The 24,648-nt window shown below is 35.5% G+C and overlaps 1 protein-coding gene across 8 annotated transcripts in view; it reads right to left on the bottom strand.

Annotated features, from left to right (window-relative positions):
* Positions 1–24,648, bottom strand: part of NAALADL2 (N-acetylated alpha-linked acidic dipeptidase like 2) — a 1,419,153-nt gene that overhangs the window by 726,207 nt on the left and 668,298 nt on the right. For all 8 annotated transcript variants that reach the window (XM_056808005.1, XM_016424651.2, XM_016424653.2 and 5 more), the window contains one exon: positions 11,729–12,230. In XM_056808005.1, the coding sequence (XP_056663983.1) occupies positions 11,729–12,222 (494 nt within the window). In that variant the 5' untranslated portion in view covers positions 12,223–12,230. The remainder of the gene's footprint in view (positions 1–11,728; positions 12,231–24,648) is intronic.

Raw genomic sequence — 24,648 nt, 5'->3', positions numbered from 1 at the left:
TACCTTTCCTGTTCATCCTTCTTTAGGATACAGCAACATGTTATTTATTTATGTACCAGAAACTAGTTTAGTTACTCCTCAATCAATAGACACTGTTTCTAGTTCTTTGATGGTACAAAAACTGCTCCTACAAATATATTGGTGTATAGAGAGAATTTTTATCTTTGATCTACTTGGGATATGTGCCTAGCAAAGGGCTCACTGAATGGGACTTGAGGAACTTTAAAGGAAATTTTCTTTCTGTTATTCCTTGCTCATCTCCTTCCTTACTTCTTTCCTTGTCCCCCCTTTTTCCTTCCTTCCTTCCCTCCTTCCTTTCTTTCCTTTTTCCTGCCTTACTTCTCTCCCTCCTTCCCTTCCTTTCTTCCTACCTGACACTTAGTTGAATAGAAAAAGGAAAAGAAATTGGGATAGAGGAAGGGAAAAGAGAGGGAAAAGAGAAGAGAAGAGAACAAAAGAAAGGAGGAAAAGAATAGAGTCCTGGACCTGGAGTCAGGAAGATCTGTTCAAATCCAGGCCCAAACATTTACTAGCTGAGTAAATCTGGGAAAGTGACTTAACCACTTCAATTTCAAATTTAGAAAACGTGGATAATGATAGCACCAGCCTCAGAGTTGTTGTGAGGATAAAATTAAATAATATTTATAAAGAATTTTGTAAACCTTAAAGCTGTATATACTTGCTTTGAAGTTTACAGAATCATTTCTCCCAACAATTCTCTGAGGCATGTGGTATAAGTATTATTATACCCATTTAATGTTGTCGTCATATAACATTTTGAGGTTTATAGAATAATTCTCTTACAACAGTCCTCTGAGGCAGGTGGTACAAATATTATTATACCCATTTTACAGATAAGGAACTGAAGCTAAGTGAGGTTAAAGACTAGCCCAGCCCTTACATATTACATATATTTAAACTCTCTCACCCCTGGAGACGTTAGACTTCTCTTCTACTTTGTCCAATGTGATTATAAGCAACTTTTCCAGGCACCAAAGTACAGAGAAATCCAATGAAACCACAGAAAATTGACAACTGTTTATCACAGGAAAAAACAATTTCCTCTCATTTTACATTTGCTTGATTATTTTTCTTTTTATGAGTAGTTGAAAGAAATTTTAAAATGCATTAGGATGAACAGGAAAGGTATGAGAAAAATGTGATAAGCCTTAAATTCGAACCATTTTAAGAATAAGCTGTCCACATGCCATACCCAGTGGAATTGCCCGTTGGCTATGGGAGGGAAGGAAAGAGGGGAGGGAGGAATAGAAAATGATTTTTGTAACCAAGGAATAATGTTTGAAATTGACCCAATTTAAAAAAATGAATAAGCTGTCCATCAGGAGGACTTTGCTTTATCTGAGGTAAAAAATAGCTTCCTAGAAAGCAGAGTATTGTCATTGAAAGAAATATCCCTTTATTATATGAAAATAAGAGAAATTACATCAGAAGTCCAAATCTTTCTCTTTTTTTGCCTAATTTCTTTAATACCTAACCCACTGGAGTTTTAGATGTGAACATGTTTGGGAAGGAAGACACTGGTTTTAATAGAAACATAAAAAGCATATTTGTAAGAAGTAGCTATACATTCACCCATTCAAAAAACATTCATTAAATATATATACTCTATGGAAGTCATCATTCCAAGTACTGGAATAGATATCAATTTAACCCAGAGCCCTAGGAGGCACAAACTATGGGTTATGTACCAGGTTGGAATCAAGGAACCAGTCCCAAAGAGTTATTGATTGATTGATTGGTACCTTTGTTTGTTTATTTGTTTTTGTTTAAGTGTCTCCAGAGTTTACTCTGAGAAATCTCTGAGTAAGATCATATCTTGGTTTCCATAAATATAGTAACAGATGTCCATTTCCCCAACAACTACTTGAGGTAAAAGATTAATATTGGGTAGAAGACAGCCATTACTTTACCCTTTCCAAGGTACCATTAATTTCTTTTGGGCTGAGGGAGGAAAAATTTCCTTCTCCCATTTGCTACATTTCTAAGGGAATACAGAAGAGAAAAGAGATTAAAATAGAGAGAGGTAAGCTCTCTTTAATAGATTAATGTAGAGAAATGGTTCCTTTGGCTAGACAAATCAATCTCTGTAGAGTCCTAGGCAGCTAATCATCTTCAAGTCAGGAAAGGGGCAACCCCAGTCACTGGAAAACAATCAAAAGTTACTCCTCTTCACCAGACATGAAACTAGAGAAGTTTGTTGCTTCTCAAAGTAGGGAGCATAAGATATGGAAGGACTTAGATTTAGATGGATGTACTAATGGACATAACATGCCTGATAGCCAAGGTGAAGAGGTCCTCCTATGGTTCCATTGCTCAAGCATGGCCAATGGAGCCATGCCTAAGAAGAGCTAAGCTTCCGTAATCTTCTTGTTCTGGGGACTTCATCTTAATTCTAGCCCTTTCCTACCCTGCATGTTACCTTTCCTCCTGCCCTACCTTAACCTCTTTCTCTGAAAACTGTAGTCAAGCCATCACTACCACTAACACATTACTCTAACATTCCATTCGCCATCTTTGAAAACTTCCAGACCATAACTGTCTACCCTGACCATCATACCCCAATCTGTTTTTTTTTTTTTGTCTCCATCATTGGAATTTAAGTTCCTGTTTTGTATTTGTATTCTCTGCAGTTGGATCAGATCTTGGAACATAGTAAGAAACTAATAACTGTCTTGCATATATTCTTTGGGGGGACACTTGTTTTATAATAGAACAATTTAAGAATAAGGGACATTACATTTAGATTAGCTGAAGTTAGAATTGGCATATAAACAAAGTGTCCCAAAACTCTTAGTGAGTGCTTAAAACAACACTAAGCCTTTGGGGACATGCAGTCTATATTGAGATTTGTTTCTAGAGATACTATGAAAGCTTAAAACTGCATTGAGACTAGTGTGACACCCTGTCTATAGCAATATTTCTCTCTGTATTAATATAAGCTTTTAAAGCTTAAAATTGCACCAACACGTGGGATACCCTGTCTATATCTACCTATGCTATTAAAGGTTAAAATTGCACTAAGATTTGGGGAATACTATCACCAGATAAGTGAGAACACTGAAAGCTAATGTAAGGATTTAAGATTTAATTCTAGAAGTAAATGGGGACTTAATTAAATTCTCTTTTTTTCTAATTCGACTAACCTCTACTAAATACTGACTGTAAGCATGGAGCAATGCCATAATATCCTATGAATAAGGAAGACAAACATGACACCTACGTATAGGGCAGAGGAAAAAATTCATCCCAGTTAGGTGGATAGACTGGCTTGAGGGTTTTTACTGTAATAATTCAAATAATTCAAATGCAAGGCAAAGAGAAGCTTTGGAAGCAGAACTAGGGAATGGTAGAGATCAGGACCTGAAGGATTTAGGGTAAGATTAGTAGAGTGTGATAGAAGAGGGAATTACCTCAAGGAAGAATTTAAAGATTTGTTCAAACATCAGTGAAGAAGCAAAGCATTTTCATCTCACTAGCCAAGCATTTATTATTATTATTCATTCCCAGGAGTAGAAAAAAATATAGGGAACATTTAGTAAGACAATCAATAAATAAGCATTTATGAAAAGTTATTTTGTTTTGTTTTTTACCTGTGCCAGGCACTGAACTAAGCACTTGGGATACAAAAAGAAGAAATCATTCTCTGATTTCAAAGGCTTTACATTCTGACAATGGGGACAAATTTATGTTAATAGTATTTATATATCACTTTAGCATTTGCAAAACACTTTACAGATCTTATTGTATTTGATTCCTAACAACATCCTTGGGAAATTGGGATATTGGGATCCCATTTTATAGATTAGGAAACTGAGGAAGGTGAGGGTAAGTGACTTTCCCGTATTCACACACCTGGTGTTTGAGGCCAGATTTAAACAGGTATTCCTGACTTGAAAGTAATTGGAGACTAAATTGAAGGTTTAAAAAGGAAGGCAATGATTTAAAGGGAAGACTTGAGTATCTGGGGGTATAAGGAAAAGCCTCCTTCAGAAAGTGGTATTTTCAGTGACGATGAAGGAAGTCAATATTCTACTCATGGACCAGTTGGTCGGTATGCCAATATGACAACCTTTCTTCACATTTTCAGTTTTTATCTATAATATGCTGTTCTACCAGGACACAGGAAAGACAAATATCAGGAACGAAGCCAAATGTGATTGCTTTCTTTCTAGATCACCAACTTTCCCCAAAGGATCCAGATAATAATTTTAGCATACCAAAGTCAATATCATCAGTCAAACAGGAGATGTGAATGAAATGCTAAAGGAGTTATTTCTTAAGAAAAGGTTAACAGCTAAGGTGAAGGGTGGGGGGAGTCCACATTTTAGCAATGAATAGTATTAGAATATATAATGTAAACCAAAGATAAAGCCAAGAATGCATAGTGAAAAATATTTTGCAAAAGCCACTATCATCCAATAGGTAATTCTGTAGGAAAATAAAAATGTCAATTGAAGGATAAAAATACTTATTTCTAGCCAGTCTAAAAGAGGTCTCCATACTCACAAAGTCTATATGTTTCAGGTATCACTTCTTCAATTAGCTAATTCAATTTCTATGTTATCTTACTCTTAATGGAAAAGAGGTAAGTGGACCTAATTGTATGGGTAGAAAACAATCCATAAAGAATGAAGAGGTAATAAAACAAATAAAATGACCAAAGAACCTGAAATGAAACAATATAGTTTCATCAACAATCCATCATGGAAGCTTGCATCATGTCCCTTTTTGATGAGGCCACTAAACTGAGGGATAATGGAGACAATGAAGACATAAAATACGCAGATTTTTAGCAGATCTCTGATATAGAACTATTCCTCTAGAAAACATGGAAATGTGTAGGTTACACAAGAGCATCATTTGATGCATTTAGAAATGGTTGAATACTTAGAATAAATAGTAAACAAAAGTTGTGTCATTTTGAAAGGGCAGCTCCAGGGGAATATCCTCATTGATTTTTGCTTGTCACCATGCAGTTTAACCTTACTTTGTCAATGACTTTGGTAAAGGTAAAGATAGAATGCTTCTCAGTGAATGAACCAAAGAAAAGAAAGATTACTAACACATTGAATGAGTGAGTGTAGAACCTAAAGTATCTTGACAAGCTAGATTACTGCTAAGCTGAATCAAATATGATGTAGTTCAATGGGTACAAAAGGCAAAGGAGGTTCAAGAAATCAACTTTCCAAAGTAAGATATATGGAGTATTAAAAAATCTTTTTTTAATGGAATCATAACTCAATATGTCAACAGTTTGGTAAAAACAGAAGCCAATATTTTTTTACTGTGTTTTCAGACAATAAACTAAAATAATAATTGAAGCAATGCTTATTTAATTTCATTTCAAATAAACACTGATTATTTCCCAAGGGGGAGAAAAGTAACTAATTAGTTGCAGAAAAATACAGAAAGACCCAAATGCTTAAGAATATAGAAGATCTAATTTAGAATCAAAAAGCTTTTGGTTTAGATCTCATCATAGACATTTACTGTTTTGCCCTGGGAAAGCCACTTAACTCTTCTGAGCTTCAATAAAAATAGTCGTAGACTCATAGAGTTGTGATGACTAAATGAATTAATATGCTTTACAAACCTGAAAGGACCATAGGAATACTCATTATTATTACTATTATTGTCAGCAATGATTACTAATGTTGTTAGTATTGCTGTCTTTAAGACATTAGTAGGGTTTCATTTGGAAAATATTGAGGAAATTAAGGATAGATGTCATCAATCACCCAAGTATTTATTGAACATTTGCTTTGCATCCAATACCATATCAGGGTCTGGATGCAAAATAGTTATTTGGCATTTCTTTTCATCTAAAGAAGACATGAAATGTGATTAAAAGAAGTATATAATAAAGTGATGATTATACATTTAAATTGCAAGTACAAGAGGGAGGCAGAGTCTTGGGGGGGGGAGTATCCTATGTGATGTGAATTTAAGGGCTTATGGAAAATCCATTAGCCTCTGAAAATAGTTCCCCTGTCTGAAACTCCACAACTAAAAAGTTCTGTTAGGATAAATCTTGTTAGTCACTCCTTAGAGATTCTTCAGTGCCCTTAGGTTAGAGATATCATCCAGGAACAGTAAGAAGAAGAAGAGCTAGTTGTTGGTAACTCCATGCTGAGGTGCATCAATAAGGTCATATGTCAACCTGACATGAAAAACATAATTTAGTTGTGTATCAGGTGATTAAGATTTATATAGGAGTGGGGAAAATTATTTTGTAAGATGAAATATTGAGATTAGTACAGGTAACAAAAATTGTAACTAACTGAGATGAGACTTGAAATTTGGTTTTACTGACCTGAGGAACACATACCTCTGTGAAGAAGAGAATATCAGCAAAAATTAGAGGAAAATTGGGAAGGAGATTCACGGATTGAAAGGAAGATGAAGAATCATGGTTAAAGGAAGAGAGTGAAAATGCATAGTTTGTAGAAGTTGAAAAGAAATCAAAAAAATGTAAAGAGAAGAAAGCCTGCAGGAAAGAATAAAGGAAAGAAGGATGAAGGGAGAAGAAGAAACCTATAAAGAGAAGGAGAAAACATAAAAAACACAGTAGCCTGGAGAATAATGAAAAAGAATGCATAGCTGAATTTATAAAATACAGGGAAAATCACAGCACTCTGAAAAACAAAATCCTAATTGGGGGACATATGTCATCCCAGAGGCAGCTCATCTTCACAGCCTGATTTCAGACTTGACAGGAAATTTACATGATCAATGAGAATTTGCAAGTAATTTTCAAAATCTCTGTGGCAGGTTGACTGCCCATTTTAAAGACCTGCTTTAGAAGAAGAGTAGAAGGAGGTTAATAAATACCTATTCTCTGCACATACCTTTGACCACATATAGGCAGTGATTAGCAAAAAAAAAAGCAACCAAGGACTAATTTTCGATTTACCTGGAGAGAAAATAAGGTCTTGGTACAAGGCTTGCCTGGGGGCATAAATGGCACTTGAGACTGGGCAAGATGCTACAAAAGCACACAGAAGAGATTTGGCATCTGACTCCTCTACCAGGCTGGCATAAAGCTTCTGCCACTGACTAATTATATGATTTGGACACATCCTTTCAACCCCTTTGTATTTTAGTGTTCCTGCTTCTGAAAGAGAATAATATCCATTATCCTTCTATTAAATATTTAGGCAACGTTGTTCAATGAATAGGGTATTACTGAATAGGAATCAGGAAGATCAAGATTCAAATCTCTCCCTGACACTGTCTGTGCTACCCTGGATAATATATTTAATTTCTCTGGGTCTTAATTTATTCATCTATGCTATGGACTTGCTGGTCTCTGAAGTTCCTTCCAGCTCTGATCTATGATACTATAAACCTCTAAGTTCTACCTTCTAAGAGCTCAGAGGATTTAGAACCAGAAAGGACCTTAAAGCTCATATAAACCAACTGCTTCAATTTACTTTTGAAGAAACGAAGGTCCACATAGATTGAGATAAGAATAGAACAGGTCTTCTGTCTTTGTCTGTTTCCATGGGTTATAAACAAAAAAGGTAGAACAACATGAACAGGATTCACTTTGGTGTCCTCAATGGGAATAATAAAGTTTAAATGGAGAACTTCAACATCTCTCGATAGATAAATAGACAGAAAGACAGACAGACAGACATATTCAGATAAGCTAACGGGTAGAGACAGAGGGACAAAGGGAGAAGGGGAGAAAAGGAGGGAGAAAAGGAGAGAAGGGAGAGAAGGGAAGAGAAGGAAAGAAAAGGGAAGAAAAGGAAAAGAAGGGAAGAGAAGGGAAGAGGGAGGAAGTTAAATTGACATGACAGACAGACATACAAAGGGCAAGTTCTATTATCATTTGAGGCTGAACTGAAATCCTACCCCTTCCACAAAGTCTACTAAGACAGACAATGTTACCTGCATCTCTTGTTAGCTCTCATAGCATGGAACTTATAATTCTTCTTTGTGTCTGTGCTCAGGACAGGGACTTGTGTTTTCATTTGTAACAAAAGCAGATTGACATTTCAGTAACTTATAGCCTTACAGTTGCCTAGATCACTGAGATGTTAAATGGTTTGCCCTGGCTTACACAGGAGAGGATCTGAACCCAGGTCTCCCCAGCTTTGAGGCTCACTCCCTAACCAATATGAAATGCTACCTCTCTCTTCCACGTTTATCTTGAGATGATGTTTCATGTCTCTCTAGCCCCTTCAAATTTCATCTCTTTGGAGGCTGGGGAGCAAAAGAAGAAGAGAAGTGGCCATAATTTTTGGATCCTCTTAAGCTCAGAGCACAACATTTTGGGCTTAGTAGATGAAGGTATTCAGTTAATCTTTTTAGAACCTTTATACAATTTGGAGGAGGAAAAAATGCATTTTTTAGTAAGTTTAGATGATATTCCATGAGGCATTGAAAACCTGGATCAGAAGATTCATAGTGTTAGCTATGACACTCATGGTTCAGTTGATGGCAGCTTTTTTCTAAATGTGTGAAGATGTTTAATGGAGTCTGCCATCATTCTTGGACGGAATCCAGAAGGTAAGGAGAATGAATGTCAATATGCATAACATTTAGAAAAAGTGAGCTGAGCAGCTGCTTTATCTAAAGGGCTCAATAATAACAGTATATGCCCACATACATATATATGGATGTATATGCATATATATTTCTATGTACATATATATATATCTGTTTATACACACAAACACTTCAATACTTCTAACCTTCTTAGTAGAAACAGTACTACTTTTGAGCAACAAGACCTTATTTCCATTTCTGCCTCATTTGTAAAGACAAGTAACTAAACTCATTTGACTCGGGCAACTCCCCAAGACTTATGTAGATGAAATCAAAGGTCCAAACTCCCAACCAAAAAACAAATAATAAAAACAATAATAGTTAATATATATGGATTTTTATATTTTATCAAATGTGTTACATATATTATTTGGAATAGCCAAATCATCCATCACTGCTTTAATTTGCCTTGGGTGTGGAGAAAAGAATGCTTGATCTGGAGTCCAAAGATCTGGATTCAGACATCAGATCCTAGTTCTGCCATGTATTACCTATGGGAAATACACTTAACCTTTAGGTCTCTATTTTCTCATTACTAAATGAAGACAGTTTGTTCAATGACTTTTATGGCTTTGTACAAGTTGAAAATGTAATCAATTTGATTATTCTATTAACCTAACCTTCTGCTTATCATAGGCAATGCCTTTGGACTGTATGCTCCTTGAGAGCAGGAATTGTTTGTTGTTTGTGTTTTTTTTTTACAATCCAGGGCTTAGACTAGTGTATAAACATATTAAATACTTTACAATTGTGTGCTGATTGGCTTATGATCTTTGCGGTCTTGGGCAAATCATTTATATCCTATGGTCCTGTTTTCTTATGTGGAAAATGAATGGATTTGACAAGGCAATCTCTAGACACCCTTACAGATCAAAATAAATGCTTGCTTGTATATAAAAAATCAAAGCCTACTTGGAGGAGGGGTGGTGTATTAGAGGGTAACCATTAATCTATAGTCACTTCTTTCTTTTTGATCTAAGCTGCCAAGTCCAACTCCAGGTAGGGGTTGTCAGAAGAGGGATCTTCATTACTTATGCCCTGAAGTCCATTTTTCCATCCATTTGATTATTTTCTCAGGTTCAAGAGTCCCTGATTACCAATTATTGGATGTTTTAAGCATATGAAGTCCCCCCAGGGATTGCCTTTTGTGCCAGCCACATGATGGCTAAAATGATCCATGATGGCGGCTCCAAAATACAGTCCTCCATTGTTACAACTGAGCATAATACATGCTAGTTTACAAAAAAAAGACAGATGATGGTCTGCAAATTACATTTCATTGTAGAAAAATACTTGGATTCCTTTCTGAATACAGCATCATAATTTTGCAAATCATGTCCCTTCAAAACGGAGAACTGAATGTTGCCATAGGCTCATATGTGAATCAGCAAGGATTATGACAATAGAATTCTACCTTGTTTATGAAAAAAGGTCTTTTTCGTTGTTATTGTTGAGGAGGGAAGATAACACATCCTACTCTTTCTTTAAAGGATTAATCACCAGATGAAAACATATGATGAGTTCGGCGTGTTTACCAAGTACATTTATGCAACATAACCTAACTCATGTTTAATTATCCAAAACTGAGACTAATGACCAATACGTGAGCCTTCTCTGAATATAAAAAGTCTAAACATTTGACAATAGCTAAATTTCCAGACACCCCCTTCCCCATTCTGTTTTTCATTATTCCCTCATCCAAACATTTGAGAAATGAGAAACCATGCCTGCTGCTAGCTAAAATACAGAGAGGTGGGATGCCAGGCATAAGGCGTCCTGTTTTTGTTTGGGCAATGGTATAAGCCATAATTAGCACAAGGCACAGTTTATCCTTTTCTCCTCAGCAGTCTGGGCCATCAAAAGGCAAGTCTGTTACTGCATTCGAATATCAAATTCAATCTCATTTACTATCCTGCTTTGAAATACCTTCCTAGGGCAAAATGATGAGTTTAAACAGGGAACTCCTAAAGGAAGGAAATGGAATTCTTCTATTCCTATAGTGTGCCCAACCAAGTGCTCCTGAAAATTTCAGTTTTTCAGAGGAAAGGACTTCTCACCCCATCCCCTTGGACCATAAAACAAGGAATGCATCTTCTAAATGGTACCAAAGGCAGAATCAGGGAGTTTGGCATGAATCTCAGAGAATAAATGTAAGTTAATGACTTTAAAATAAAACAAAATGTTACATTGATCTGCCTATGCTTATTCAGATTGAAGCATTGCCTGCACACTAAAACTGTTTAAACTGAAATGAATTTTCAAGAAAACAGAATTATATGTTTGGAGTAGTCTGAAGCAAGCAGTTGATTAAGAAACTTAATTATGCTTCCTCATGTAAATGATTGAGACAGTCAGTGGACAGAGGTGGTGGAAATTAGTGATTTTGAAAACCTGAGAGGTCAAGGCAATTGGAAGGGCTAGGAAGTATGGATTAAATGGGAAGAACACTGTGCACCAAGAATAGCTCTGAAGTGACCTGGAGGTGACAGCCATCTGCTCATAGTGGAGTGAACCTTTGAGAACAGATGGTTGGGAAGTGCTGATGGCAGTGGGCAGCTCTGAGAATGGCAGTGGGGAATAAGAAGAGGGACCACTCTTCCTCTTGATCTTACATGTTGGAGGTGTGAGAAAAGCAGCCAGCACTAGAGAGGGTTGTTAAGCATGTGAGGTCTTCAAGAGAAAGCTTGGTTCTTCATGATCCTCCCTCAAGAGGAAATAGAGTCATGGCAGACCCTGGGCTTTTAACATGGCAAATCAAGCTCTGATTTCATATCAGTCTAATAAACATTCATTAAGAGCTTCCAATAAGTGTCCTTTGAGTAGCTAAGTAACACAACACCATCAACTTGTTGAAGGCTGAAGGAGTACTATATTTTCAAAATTCATATCTAAGTAGAGAAATTTCTGGGGTAACGAAAAATCGAGTCTAGACAAACTATAGAGGGGCTAAAATAAGACACAGCCATTTAATAATTAGCCAGCAGCAGCTCAATTATAATAAATAATTAAATTTTAAAGCTGGCTATGAATATTTCATTTCCATGATATGGGAGTTATGAAGAAACCTTAGAATGATTACCACCATTGTCCATATTACCAACATTTATCTCCATAATATTAGGAAAAAAAGCAAAATTTCTAAGGCACTCACCTGAAAAGCTTCTGGATCTCTTCTGCTTTGATCTCCTTGAGGATCTCTTGGTACAGCTGAGGATCTGATCGTCCTGGAGGTGGATCCTGCGAAGGGCATTTTGTATGTGCATAATATCCAATCACAATTCCCAAAATAAATAAGAGGGTCAGAGTGCAAAAGATTTTGGAGAAGCGGAAAATATTACAGTAGCTGTTCTTTGGCATCGTTCTTGGGTAACGGCTCATGTAGTCTGAGTCCTCCTGAAGTCTCTGGAATCTTCCTTTGGGGGATGTAGCTGGCTGAATGGAATCAAGATCCAGATCTGTAGCATCTGAATTCCCCAAGTTCTGGTTCTCAGCAGCATCAAGCTGGAAACGATCAAAACCAGGTTCTTCCAGTTCTTGTTCCATGTCCCATTCCAGGTCAAGGGCAGTAGCCTGAAGGTCATCATTGTCCAAGTACTGAGAATGTCCAGGAGCTCTCTGATCTGCATTCACCTTTTGATAGGCCATCTTTTTACCTGTTCAAATAATGAACAAAATGGCTGTTTGGTCTTTTCTTATCTCTACATCATCTTACAAAAACATCTATACATTATTTTATGAGTACCTAAGTGGCACAGTAATAAAGTGATGGACCTGGGGTGGACTCATCTTCCTGAATTCAAATCTGGACTCAGATACTTACTACTTCTGTGACTCTGAGCAAGCCACTTAACCCTCTTTGCCTCAGTTTCCTCATTTGTAAAATGAGATGGAGAAGGAAATGGCAAACCATTCCAGTATCCTTTCCAGGAAAACCCAAATGGAGTTGTGAAGAGTCAGACACAACTGAATAACAACAACTCAAAAAAATTATTCTGAGAAAATATTCATAGTTTTCAGTAGGATGCCAATACATACATACATACATACACAGTCAGAGAGAGAACTAATGAATTTGTGGATGGGAAGGAAATGCAAAGAAGTATGATGTTGAGAGACACCCCCCCCACATACACACTTTAATAAAGTATGGTCTAAAATGTGAGGAAACAAGATTGAAAGAGGGAAGGAGACTTTAGAACTCAGAAGATAATTGATTTAGAACTAGAAGCTACCTTCAAGTCAATGAGTCTAAATCCCAGTTTACAAATGAGGAAAACAAGAGTCCTAGAGATCTTTTAATCTAGCATATCTATGAATACATTTCCTTTCAGCCCCAGTAGAATATAAGCTACCTGAAGGCTGTCCAGTTGATGTCTGGCACATAGAAGGCACTTCATAAATACTGCTTGATTGGTTTTATTGAATTAAAATCTGCCAAAAAAGCACTGAAAATGTAACATTGAATGCAAATGAATCCCAGTCATGCTAATGTTTCTACTGAATTTAAGTCAATGCTTCCTACATAGAAAAGACATTAGCAATCATGGAAAGTCTTGTACCATTGCAGGATCTCTAATTCTAATCATAACTTAAAAATCCAGATTAATGTTCAAATTGTTTGAAAATCAATCACAGCAAGAATAAGGGAGAATTTTTATCCCTTGTCCAACAAGAGACAACCCATCACTTGCACATGAGCAATGGAATGATTTTCCAACATCAGGCAGAGCCACCAATGGAAATGAAAGCCAACTTTGAATGCTCTCTCTTCGGGATACTGGATCCTGATTTCTCCAATGACTACTTTTGTGCTCATTAACCCAGCAATGAATCATCTTTTCCAGAGATTAGCCTCCTGGGAAAATAGTCTTTAGTTCATATGTGAAGGGGAACCAACCACTTGCTATCACAAAGTCCAGACTATTTCAGAAACTTATGGAGGAGAAGAACGGATGGTCGGAGAGAGGTGAGCAAGCTCTTGGACCACTTACTTTACAAAACCAATTGTTACACTGTATAAGTACCTAATTTAAGAATCTCATCTTGTTACAGACTTTCTTGCCCCAAAAGAGATAAAGCAGATGACAGACTTAGTAAAGAAGCATAATATAAATCCTTATCCTCTCTAAGTTGGGTTTTTTTGGTCATTTATACTCCTTCATGGATAGTTAATCTTTTAAAAAGAGAAACAGAATGGAATGTTCCTATTCTCTTAAAATGATTGTGCATTTCTGAGTTGGTGGGATAAGAGGTGAGAGCAAGAATGAGAAAAAGCAAAGTCATAACCCTCACTCCCTGACATTCACACCCAGGACTAAGTTTTAGAATTGGAATGGTGCTTAGAGATCATTTAGTCTAGCCATATCAATAAAATAATGAGGCAACAGAAACCCAGAGAGGTAACCCACATCAATTGCCCAAAGTCACACAGTTAATAGCTGAAATTTAAACCTGAACTTAGATCCCCTCGTTATAAACCCAGTCTAGTTCAGAGATTCACAATTCCAACGCATCTTGATGTATAATAAACTAAAATGAAAAAATTAAAATTAAAAATTAATTTAAAAAATAAAATCATTTATAAAAATAATATTCACTCACTACAACACAAATACACATGATTATGTTTATAATCTAGGCAGCTAGGTAGTACAGTGGATAGATTGCCAGACCAGAAGTCCTGACCCCCGAGTTCCAATTTGGCTTGGGACACTTTCTAGCTTATGTGACCCTGGGCAAGTCACTTAACCCTGCTTACTTTGGTTTCCTAATCTGTAAAATGGGGACAGTAATAATAATAATACCTACTTCAAAAGTTGTTGTCAGGATCAAAAAAGTTATTGTTTCATGAATTTTTCCTTGCGTGACCTGTTTTCTTTCATAATATAATGTACCTATAATTATTTATTTTATAACACATATATGAACCATATCATACTACCTCCTGTCTTAAGGGCAGGGAATGAGAAAGATTGCCAAATGTCAAAGAATACTTACTAAAAATTGTATCACGATGTACATTTTTTTAATTAAAAAAAAGAGATAATTGTAAAGCATTTAGGTGATGCCTAGCACACAGTAAGTTCTACATAAATTTTAGCTATTATTTTTCTATTATTTCATAGCATTCAATCCATATGAATTTGTATATCACTAATATAGAGATATTTAGAAAAATCTAAGAAATCATGCTAATATTTTTAAGAGGAGAAGCTTAAGTCTTTACTTTGAATCATTTAAGTATCTCTCTTGCAGAGAAACAGTTTGATGTTGGAAAGGTCATGGAAACTCAAGTGACATTTCTTCAAATAGAAACGTCTCGAGTCGTTTTTCAAATTTAATATTGTGGCACTTGATCTTATGAAAATGCAACATTTATGGAAGGTAAAGCATATTTTTCATGCGTTCCAAACATTTTCATTTATGTGAGGGCCTCTCTGATCTTACTCTACCCCAAAGGAAAAATCAAAATTCAAAATCTATCACCCTGGAATAGTTATCTCTTCACCTACACATCTGTACACTGCTTGCATCTTTCTACATATCTGTCTCCATGCTCAAATGAAGACTGAGGCAAAATATATGCAGATGCAAGTCATGCAAAATAAAATCCTCCAAGTAATAGGTTTGGACCCCATAATGAATTTGAATTTCATGATAATACTCATAATGCCTTTGCTTATCTGATTTCTAATTTGCTTATAAATCCAAACCACTTCAATATTATATAGGCAATATGTAGGTAAAAATATACCTAAGAGAGTTGAAAATTTAGTATTTAAAACTCAAGTCTTCTTGACTCCAGGTCCAATGCCTTATCATCTCCTGCCTCTTAAATGAGACCAAGATGTCCATAGACTTCTAAACTTGATGCTTTTCTGTTACATCATGAGCAGAGTGTTGACTGGAACCACCAAGCAAGATCAGTCTCAATATTTAAGTTGCATTTTTGAGATCTAAAGTAATCACACATTTGCTACTTTCTGTGGATATTATGGACTGATGGTAAGAATTCTTCCCAGATTTCCAATAAACTTGCTGGTTTCAAGAGGAATCATTCTTGCCATTCTTCCTAGAGTTTAGCCCTTGTGAAGATTGCATTTGGCTATCTCCTGATTGAAGGTACTTAGCTCCTCCTTTATTGTGAAGATTGAATTGTAATCCCCAATCTATTTTTAGATTTTAATCCCAAAAAGTGTTAACTCAGTATTTAAAGTAGATCTACCCATTTTAACCACAAAAAGAGGTGCAAACTAGCCACTAAAGGTGGGAACTAACCACTAAAGCTTGTGCAAGAGACCTCAGACTGTTTTCCTTTTAAACAATCACCTTGGTGAGTGAAAGGATGACTTATTTTCTCTGCCTTTATGGAGGTGAAAGACCCATCGCCTTGAGACTCCTTTCCCTGAATAGAGCTTTAAAATTTCTACCTGGTTCAGAAGAATCTCTCTCTCTCTCTCTCTCTCTCTCTCTCTCTCTTCCCTCTATTGTAAAAAAATACCATGAATTCCATTTACTTTAGTATTTAGGATATAGGATTTAGAAATTAAATCCTCAGCAACCACAAAATTAAATATTCCAGTCAAAACCATAAAAAAAATCTAACACCCTCTGATGGAAGTAACCCTAGTTTTTTTTGTTTTGTTTTTATAAAAATCTTTACCTTCCATCTTAGAATCCACACTGTGTATTGATCCCAAGACAGAGGAGTGGTAAGGTCTAGGCAATGGGGGAGTATCTTGGGTCATTTTTGAACCAAAGACCTACTGTCCCTAGGGCTGGTGCTCTGTGCACTGAGCCACCTAACTTCCTTGAAGATAAACAGAGTTTTCAAGACCATCCTAATCTCCCTCCAGTTCTTGCAGGATAGAAAGGCAATGGTCTGGTCATATATTTTAATGGTGTAATCTGAGCATCAGCTTTATGGAGTTCAGTGAAATTCATTATCAAGGACTTGGTCTGGCCACAAGAGACAAAGTGAACCCTGAGGATATTTCAACCAGCTTTCTCATTTTATATATCATAGGACAAGAAATTGATAGCTGCAAGTGACTCTGGTCTAAATTTCTCATTTTATCAGATGAGAAAACTAATGATAAAAGGGAGGGAACAACTTTCCCAAGGTCAAACAGGTACTAAAAAGCAATGTAAGAATTTGAATTCAGGTCTTTAGATCTAAATGATAAATTATTTTGGTCACAGTAAACCATGCACGAAGATAATCCTCTTAAGCACAAATCTAACTCAGTGGGTGGGTGACAATGTACCTCAAAGGAGGGAATATTTTAATTAAATTAAATTAAGCAATATTGAAGTAAAAGTAACTCTTAACACAAATAATTTTTTTCTTAAATAGCAACTTAATTTACAAAAATACTTTTTAAGGGACTATTTTAAAATAATTTTATTTTTTTATCACCACATTTCCTAAGGTGATCCTCTTCGCTGACCCTCTTAGAAAGTCATACCTTCTAATGAAGACTTTTAAAAATAGGAAAAATATTTATAGAAAATGAACCAGCATCCTGAAAAAGACTGTTTTTTTGAAATATTCTAGTTGTATTCACCCCTCCGCAACTGTGACAAAGCTAGGGGAAATGTTATATCTCTTTTCTGGGAACAAGCGTGTCCATTACATTTTCATAGGTTTCAGCTTTGATTTTTTTTCTATTTGAATTATTCCATCTATTGTATATATTGTTTTCCAGGTTCTACTTTCATCATTTTACATGAAAAAATGTCTTTCCATGTTTCTCATTTCTTATGTCCTAGTAATATTCCATTATGTCACACACATTGCTAGTTGTTTTGCATTTTGCAATTGATGGGAATTCACTTTGTTTCCCATTTTCTTTGCTATATCAAAAAGTGCTGTTATAAATACTTTGGTTTATAGAAAGCCTTTCTTTTTTGTTAGTGATCTAGATTGGAGTTTATGCTTAGCAGTAGGTGCTTCTATTTCGTGAAAACAAAAAAAAAAAAGCTTTATACATTTTTTGTTACTTTATTAGTTATTCTTCATATAATACCAGGTGACTTTCTAGAATTATTGGCTCATTGCACATTTATAACAACAATGCATTAATGTGTCCATGTTTCCACAACCCTTTACTCCAAAATGAATATTTTTATCATCTTTTGGTTCTTTCCCATTTTTCTGGGTTAGAGACAAAAATTCTGAATTTTATTGGCATTTTCTCATTTTTAGTTAAATAGAGCATTGTCTCATATATTTTTAAATTTTTTTCTTTTGTTAACTGAAAATATTCTTTAAGAAATCGATTGCCTTAGCTTAATGTGGTTTATTATGATCCTCTATTAGAATTAATATCCCTGGCAATTGTCAAAAATCTGACTTTGAGAAACTTTTCAGAGCTAGAGATGTTGGACAGCTGCTCCTCCAGCTTGTGAAAACAATTTGTTAATGAAGATGTTGAAAGGTAAGGAATAGTGTAACTGTAAACAGTCACTCAAAAGATGGCATTGCCCTTGTTTAATTTTTCACCATAATGAGATTTTCCCCTTCTTACTTTTGTGAAATGGCCTGCACAATTGCTGTAATAACTGGAAATATGTTGATTCTCCTATTTAATTGTTGCTCTGCATGTCAAGTACATGAAACAAATGACAATAATAATTAGCCATTCATGCTTCACTAAGTAAATACATAGTTCATAGAGCATGGCTGGAACCATTCACCATTAAAGTAAAATGGAAGAAATTAGTTTTTTTTTAATTAAAGAAAACATAAAAAAACAATGCTGGATCCTGATCCACGAAATATTATGATCATAACTCTTAAGAGTTTCAGAGAAGTCAAGAGGTTACCTTATCTCATCCACTCATTTAGGGGATAAATTAAGGGTAAGCAAGGGAAAATAACTTGCCCAGACTCATATAGATAGGAAATAATGAAATAGTTATTTAAGCCTAGGGTAGCTAGGAGATATAGTGCTGGGCCTGGAGTCAGAAAGACCCCTTTTCCTGAGTTCAAATCCTGCCTATTACTTACAAGCTGTGTACCACAGAACTGAACCCTGTTTGCCTCAGTTTCCTCATCTGGAAAATAAGATGGAAAAGTAAATAGAAAACTACTCTACTATCTTTGCCAAGAAAACCCAAATGGGAGCACAAAAAGTTGGGCATGATTGAAAAATAACTAAAAAACAACAACAAAAAACTTAATTTCTTAGAATAAAAATCCAGTTTCTGTTTGCTTCTGTGATCTAAGGTTGAGAAGAGTCAGTGAAGAACATGGCACCCAAATACCACTTTGCAAACTAATTATATGAGTTGTTATATTATTGTTTCTTGGTGTAATGGGGGATCTTGCAATAAATCTGGTCTTTATCAGTCTACACACAGAGTATCATTAGTCTCTGATGATGTGATTCACCATATTGAAGAGGCTGGGATATTTTCAAAGTTGTGATGAAATGAAATAGATCCCCCATAACTGACTTTGGTCTGCTAACAACCTAATTGGTTTTATTACAACCATGTAACCAAAATTGGATTTAATTGAATTTTTCATTGAAAAGTTTTATTCAAGTTTGGCTTTCCACCTTGGTTTGATTGCCTCCCGAGGCTGACTTCTTTTTGCAGAGAGGATGGCCAGTAAGAGACAATGCAGTTAGAAAAGAACAAGCCAAATGGCGCCCTGCTGTAGACATGGGTATTGGCTCTGCCCATTTCAGCTTTTGCCCTTTTAAAGTGAAGGGAATTTTAGGCTATGACTTTATGAATTTCAAAAGGTCAGGAAAGCAAGCAATCTGAGGTACCCAAGTTTAATCAATACTGGATTTCACAACCAGCCCAGTATCAATGCTCCAACAAGAAGTAACTTTGGGACCCTGCCCATATTTAATGGAGATGATCGCTCATTATGCATGTATATACCATTTGGATATTAATTTGTAGAGACTAATTCTAAATAGAAATTGTGTTACATGTGAGCCTATTCTCTCAAAGACTGAGATCTTGTAGGGGAGAATATGCCCCTGTGGTACTGGAAGAAATTCTTTGTATTTTTGTTTTCTTTTTCCTATATTTTCATAGTCAATTCCCCTTATAAATATAATTTATATAAACCAATTTTAATATATAGGTGGAAGGTATCTTGTGACTAAAGACTCCGTAAGGTGATGTCTTATTTTTACCAAACAAAAAGGAACAAGTCATCTTAGATTTTTAGAGCTTTCAGGTAATTAGTCATCTCTAACATTGGGATAGTAATGGTGGTGGCTTCACAAGTCCTTCAGGAGGTTTTAATGAAATGTTCCAAATAAAAATTTTTTTTGCAGAGCTTCAATTGCCTTATAAATGGAAACTTGTGATAGTCCTCTTCCTAATGTCCTCTTCTCAAAATGCTTATCTCAGGATCCACCTCTTTTCCAACACACTTGCCAGGTTAATGCCCTCTCTGTTCTCAATTTGCTTTACATGTATTTATCTGTGCATATATTGTCTATCCTATTCAGCAGAACATAGGGTCATCAAGAGCAAAGTCAGTTTCCAGTCTTTGTATCCCAAGTGGCTTCCACCAGAGTCTTGGCCAGGATTTAAAAAGAAACATTTGATGAATTGGACTGCCTTAAAGAAATGGCTATTGGAATCAATTTTGCTGGATGCACTGTTTGGGGAAAAAAAAAAAAGGATACTCAAGCTAGACATTTGCTAACTCCACTGTGCTTGATTTATAACAAAGGTGCATTTCAATGTTTAAAAAAAAAAAGCATTCCAATGTAAAAATGCTTTAGAAACATTTTGTTCCCCTATAGGTGGCACAGTGAATAGAGCACTGGATTAGGAGTCAGGAAGACTCATTTTTCTAAATTCAAATATGGCCTCATGCACATACTAGCCAAGTGACCCTGGACAAGTCACTTCACCCTGTTGGCCTCAATTTCCTTGACTGTAAAATGAGTTAGAGAAGAAAATGGCAAACCACTCCAGTATCTTTGCCAAGAAAATCCCCAAAAGGATCAAGAAGGAGGTGAAATAATTGAAAGAACTGAACAATAAATAATCAAGTAAAACTTTAAAATGGTACAATTTTCTCACCTGCCACGGGGGACACGCAGGTTCCCTTCTTTTTCTGGTTCTCATCACCATGTGTCCTACTGTATGCTAGTGCACACACACATGCAGTTTGGGTACTCTATCCATTTCCCTAGGATAATCATGAAACATCTCTCCACTTTCTGCTATGATTATTACTTAAATAAAAAGATTCCTAAGTCTTTCACAGGGATCAGTGCAGTTGACCAAAGACAGAGGGCTACAAGCACCTAAAGAGTTATGATGGCAGTGGATGGTCACTGTGCTTATTTAGAAGTTTCTGTTGGGATTTATAAAAGAAAAAAAAAAAGAAACCCTTAGTTTGATAGATCTCCTGCCATTGTTCCTCCCTTCAGCCAGCATGAATGATCTTAAATTATTGCTTTTCTGACTTTGGGAGAGGGGAAGAGGGAGAGGGAGAAGGGGAGAGGGGGAGAGAGAAATGTATTTGTAAGAAATGATTACTTTCATACTATATAGCACTTCCGTCAAATTCAAATAGAAACAGGTTGTGAAATGAACTAAACCATACATAAGGATCTCTGCCATACTGCCTTAGGAAACTACATTCAACATTATCTAATATTTTTTGTATTTTTATTTACATGGTTAAATATTTCCAAATTATAGTTTAATCTGGTTGGGGTCCCCTTTAGGAATGTTATGAATTCTGTGCAGCACCATGTTTACTTTAAAGAGTTTTTAATCTGAGGTCCTTGGACCAGGTCATGTGGATTAAATTTCAAGGAATCCTCAAGTTTGCTTTTTGTTTTTTAATATTTTAATAACTATATTTCAACCTAATTACTTTCCTTTGTGTCCTGTTTACTTCCTTTCATGCACTTAACAGCCTTCTTTTGAGAAGGAGTTCTTAGACTTCACCAGATGGCCAAAGGAGAATGATAATACAAAAAAAAAAAAAAGGTTAAAAATCCCTGTTCTAAAAGAAGACTAGGAAAATGAATGGATACTGTTCCACAAGATTTATTAGTCACTAAGTGCATTCCAGGCACTGGGATAGGGGCTAGAAATATAAATAAAATTCTTACTCTACATAGTTGAAGAGTATAATATTGGGAAATATGGTTCATATTAAAATACTAGTAATAGTTGAAGAAGCTACTTTTGTATGGTCACTAGTGAGGGTAATCCAGAGGAAGCAGCCCTGTGAAGTAGTGATGCCCAGCACTAGTTGACCGGCCACTCAGGGGCACGTCTTGGCCATATTGACCATGACAAGTTAAGAAAGACTTCCAAGAGTTATTCTTAAATGTATGTAGACAAAGGACTCTTTGGCACTAAGTTCTGGATGTAAAAGAGGGGATTCTGATAAAGGTACAACTTATAGATCTAAATTGAAAGTTGCTTTTAGCGAAACACACATATAATTTGTGTAATGAAGACTTTTATCACAGTATGAGCATCGTGGAGAACCTTACTCTGATGACTCAACTTGGCATGGTGCTGAACTTGGTTTGAAATACAGGCTGGTTTTTAGAATAATAGCCAAATCTTTGGATGGGAAAGTCTTCCAAGGGAGCAAAAACTTATCTCTTCTTTCCAACATGGACTTGAAAGGTTAGGGTTACTTCAACAGACTAATGAGAAGACTTCTGTGGGATTTTATGATTTTGCCGCATTTCAGTAAATCCTGTTTATGAACTAAATACTTAAGAACAACAACATTTCCCTGTGTATCTGGGGGGCACATAATGTTTCAAACATCTACTAGGTAATACTATTTTAAAACAAATTGAAAAATCAATCGATAGGTTTATGGTAAGAGGAAGAAACACGATGAAAAAATAACAACACCATCTATACCATCAGTATCAATAACACTTTGGCATTTAAAGGGTAATTTTTTGATAGTGAATATGTAAAAGTCTACATATTTAGAATCTCAAGGTGCATTAAAACAATTGGTGAATCTACCAAGAACTATGTTGGGTACTACTTATATCATTTATATTTTATTTATGAATAAGAATATTATTAAAAATGAAAGATCTCCAATGGCACATAAAAGTAATGCGAATATGAAAGTAAATGTCAGGCAAACGGCATGGGAATGCAATATTCATGAAGCTATAAAACAAAAAACATTTTGCAGAGCTTTTATATAATGGACATAATTGAAGGATGCCTTATTATAATAACTCCTACCAAATTAGTGTTTAGCACAGTGCTTGGCACATAGTAGGTGCTTAATAAATGCTGAATGATATATGAAAAACTATAGAATTTGTCTAAACCTTATTCCCTGTGTGAGATCATGGACAAGTTAGTTAACCTCACTGAGGCTATTGAATTAGATTCTATGATCTTTCCATTTTAAATGCCAACTAATATTGCCCTTCCAATGAGAGATTCTCATAGTTCAGAATTCTAACACCACAGAAGGTCAGAGCTGGTAGGCCCTTTGAGATCATCTAGTCCAGCCTTTTCTTGGCAGCTGGATGGTAAAGTGAATGAAGAATTAGCTATAAAGTCAGGAAAACATTAGTTTGAACCCAGAATCTAAATGAATGGTTAGGTAGCAAAAATAATTAGTTTTTCATTGGGAATTTGTCAAATGTTGGGATTGGGTGGTCTCTTTCCCTCTTCCACCATATCTTCCTCTCTCCAATAAGGTTTTGCCAGAGAGTCTCTCTCCTCTCATCTATCTTGCCTTTCCCCAAATTATAGACATAATTCATGCTATTTGTCCCAGGTGACATTTACCTGATACTTATCCTGGTCTTGGCAATTCCTACTTAGGGCATTTTCAGTAACATCCCTCCATTTCTGACTATATGGGAAGGCAGAGAGTCAGCTCTGTCTTTGTCTTTTCCCCTTCGTATTGCCTTCTCTCATTAGAGGAACTCAGAAACTTCTCCCTTCATGGACTTTCTGACATGACCTAAAAAGAGGGTCTTCATCACACTTAAGAATCATGACCCAGCTGCTATGTGCCAAGTGTTTGATCTTTACATCTTTCTCTCCTCATTCACCCCTGAAATTCTTTGTAAGACTATCACTTCTTACTATAAAATCCATGATTCTCTGAGACACTTTAAAAAGATTCATTACTAAAAATATAATTTATGGGGGAGGGACGTAGTTTGTTGCAACTTAGATCTGAGACCTTTGAGAGCAAACTCTCTCATTTTACAAAACTGGGGATGATCAGAAAATTTAGATGACTTTCTCAGAGTCACATAGTTATAAAATACACTGATTATATTAAAGGGGCCATTGAAAAACAATAAAAAGTTATTTCTGCCAATATAAATAAAAATATAGATAGAAATATAGAGCTTCAAGTCCAACCAATAGTTATATATGAATGGTACCAGCTACAATTATGAATGTTAGCAGAAAAAGTATGCTATGAAAAAAATAATTGAAGCTTCAATTAGATTTAAGTGTGACCTATAGGATATATTTTAGAGGAGATTTTTTTAGGGTATAAGTTAGGTTAGATGCCTACCAAAATCACTTTTGATGGATTCTATGACACTATTCAATGATTCAATTCAATTCTTGAATCCCAGACCAAAAAAAATGAAAGTAAAAATATAAAAATTTATACAACATAGCGATATAGAAGAAAAAATAACTTTGAAAGACCTTAGAACTCTGAATCAACACATTGACCATCTATGACTCTAGAGGACCAGTGATGAAGAAGATTACCTTATTTTCTGATGCAGATATAATAGCCTCAGCATGAAAAAATGAGGAAAACATGTAAGGTGAATATGAAAATATATCTTGCTCAACTACTTGTATTTGTTACAAAGATTTAATTTTGGTTTTTAGTGTAACAGAAGGAAAGAGGAAAAAGTTTATTAAAATTAATTTTATTTTAAAATATTTTTATCAAAGAAGTTGAAGGAAATATGCTGAATCATGAAGTAATATCTTTATCATAAAGAATATACAAAAAATGAAAGAAATTATGACTACTCATAGAGCCAATAAATATTAGAGCTAGAAGAGAGGGTCTAGGGAACACTCAGTCCAATC

The sequence above is a fragment of the Monodelphis domestica genome, chromosome 8 (assembly GCF_027887165.1).
Source record: "Monodelphis domestica isolate mMonDom1 chromosome 8, mMonDom1.pri, whole genome shotgun sequence".
In the NCBI taxonomy this organism is placed as follows: Eukaryota; Metazoa; Chordata; class Mammalia; order Didelphimorphia; family Didelphidae; genus Monodelphis; species Monodelphis domestica.
This window is presented reverse-complemented; position numbering and strand designations above follow the sequence as displayed.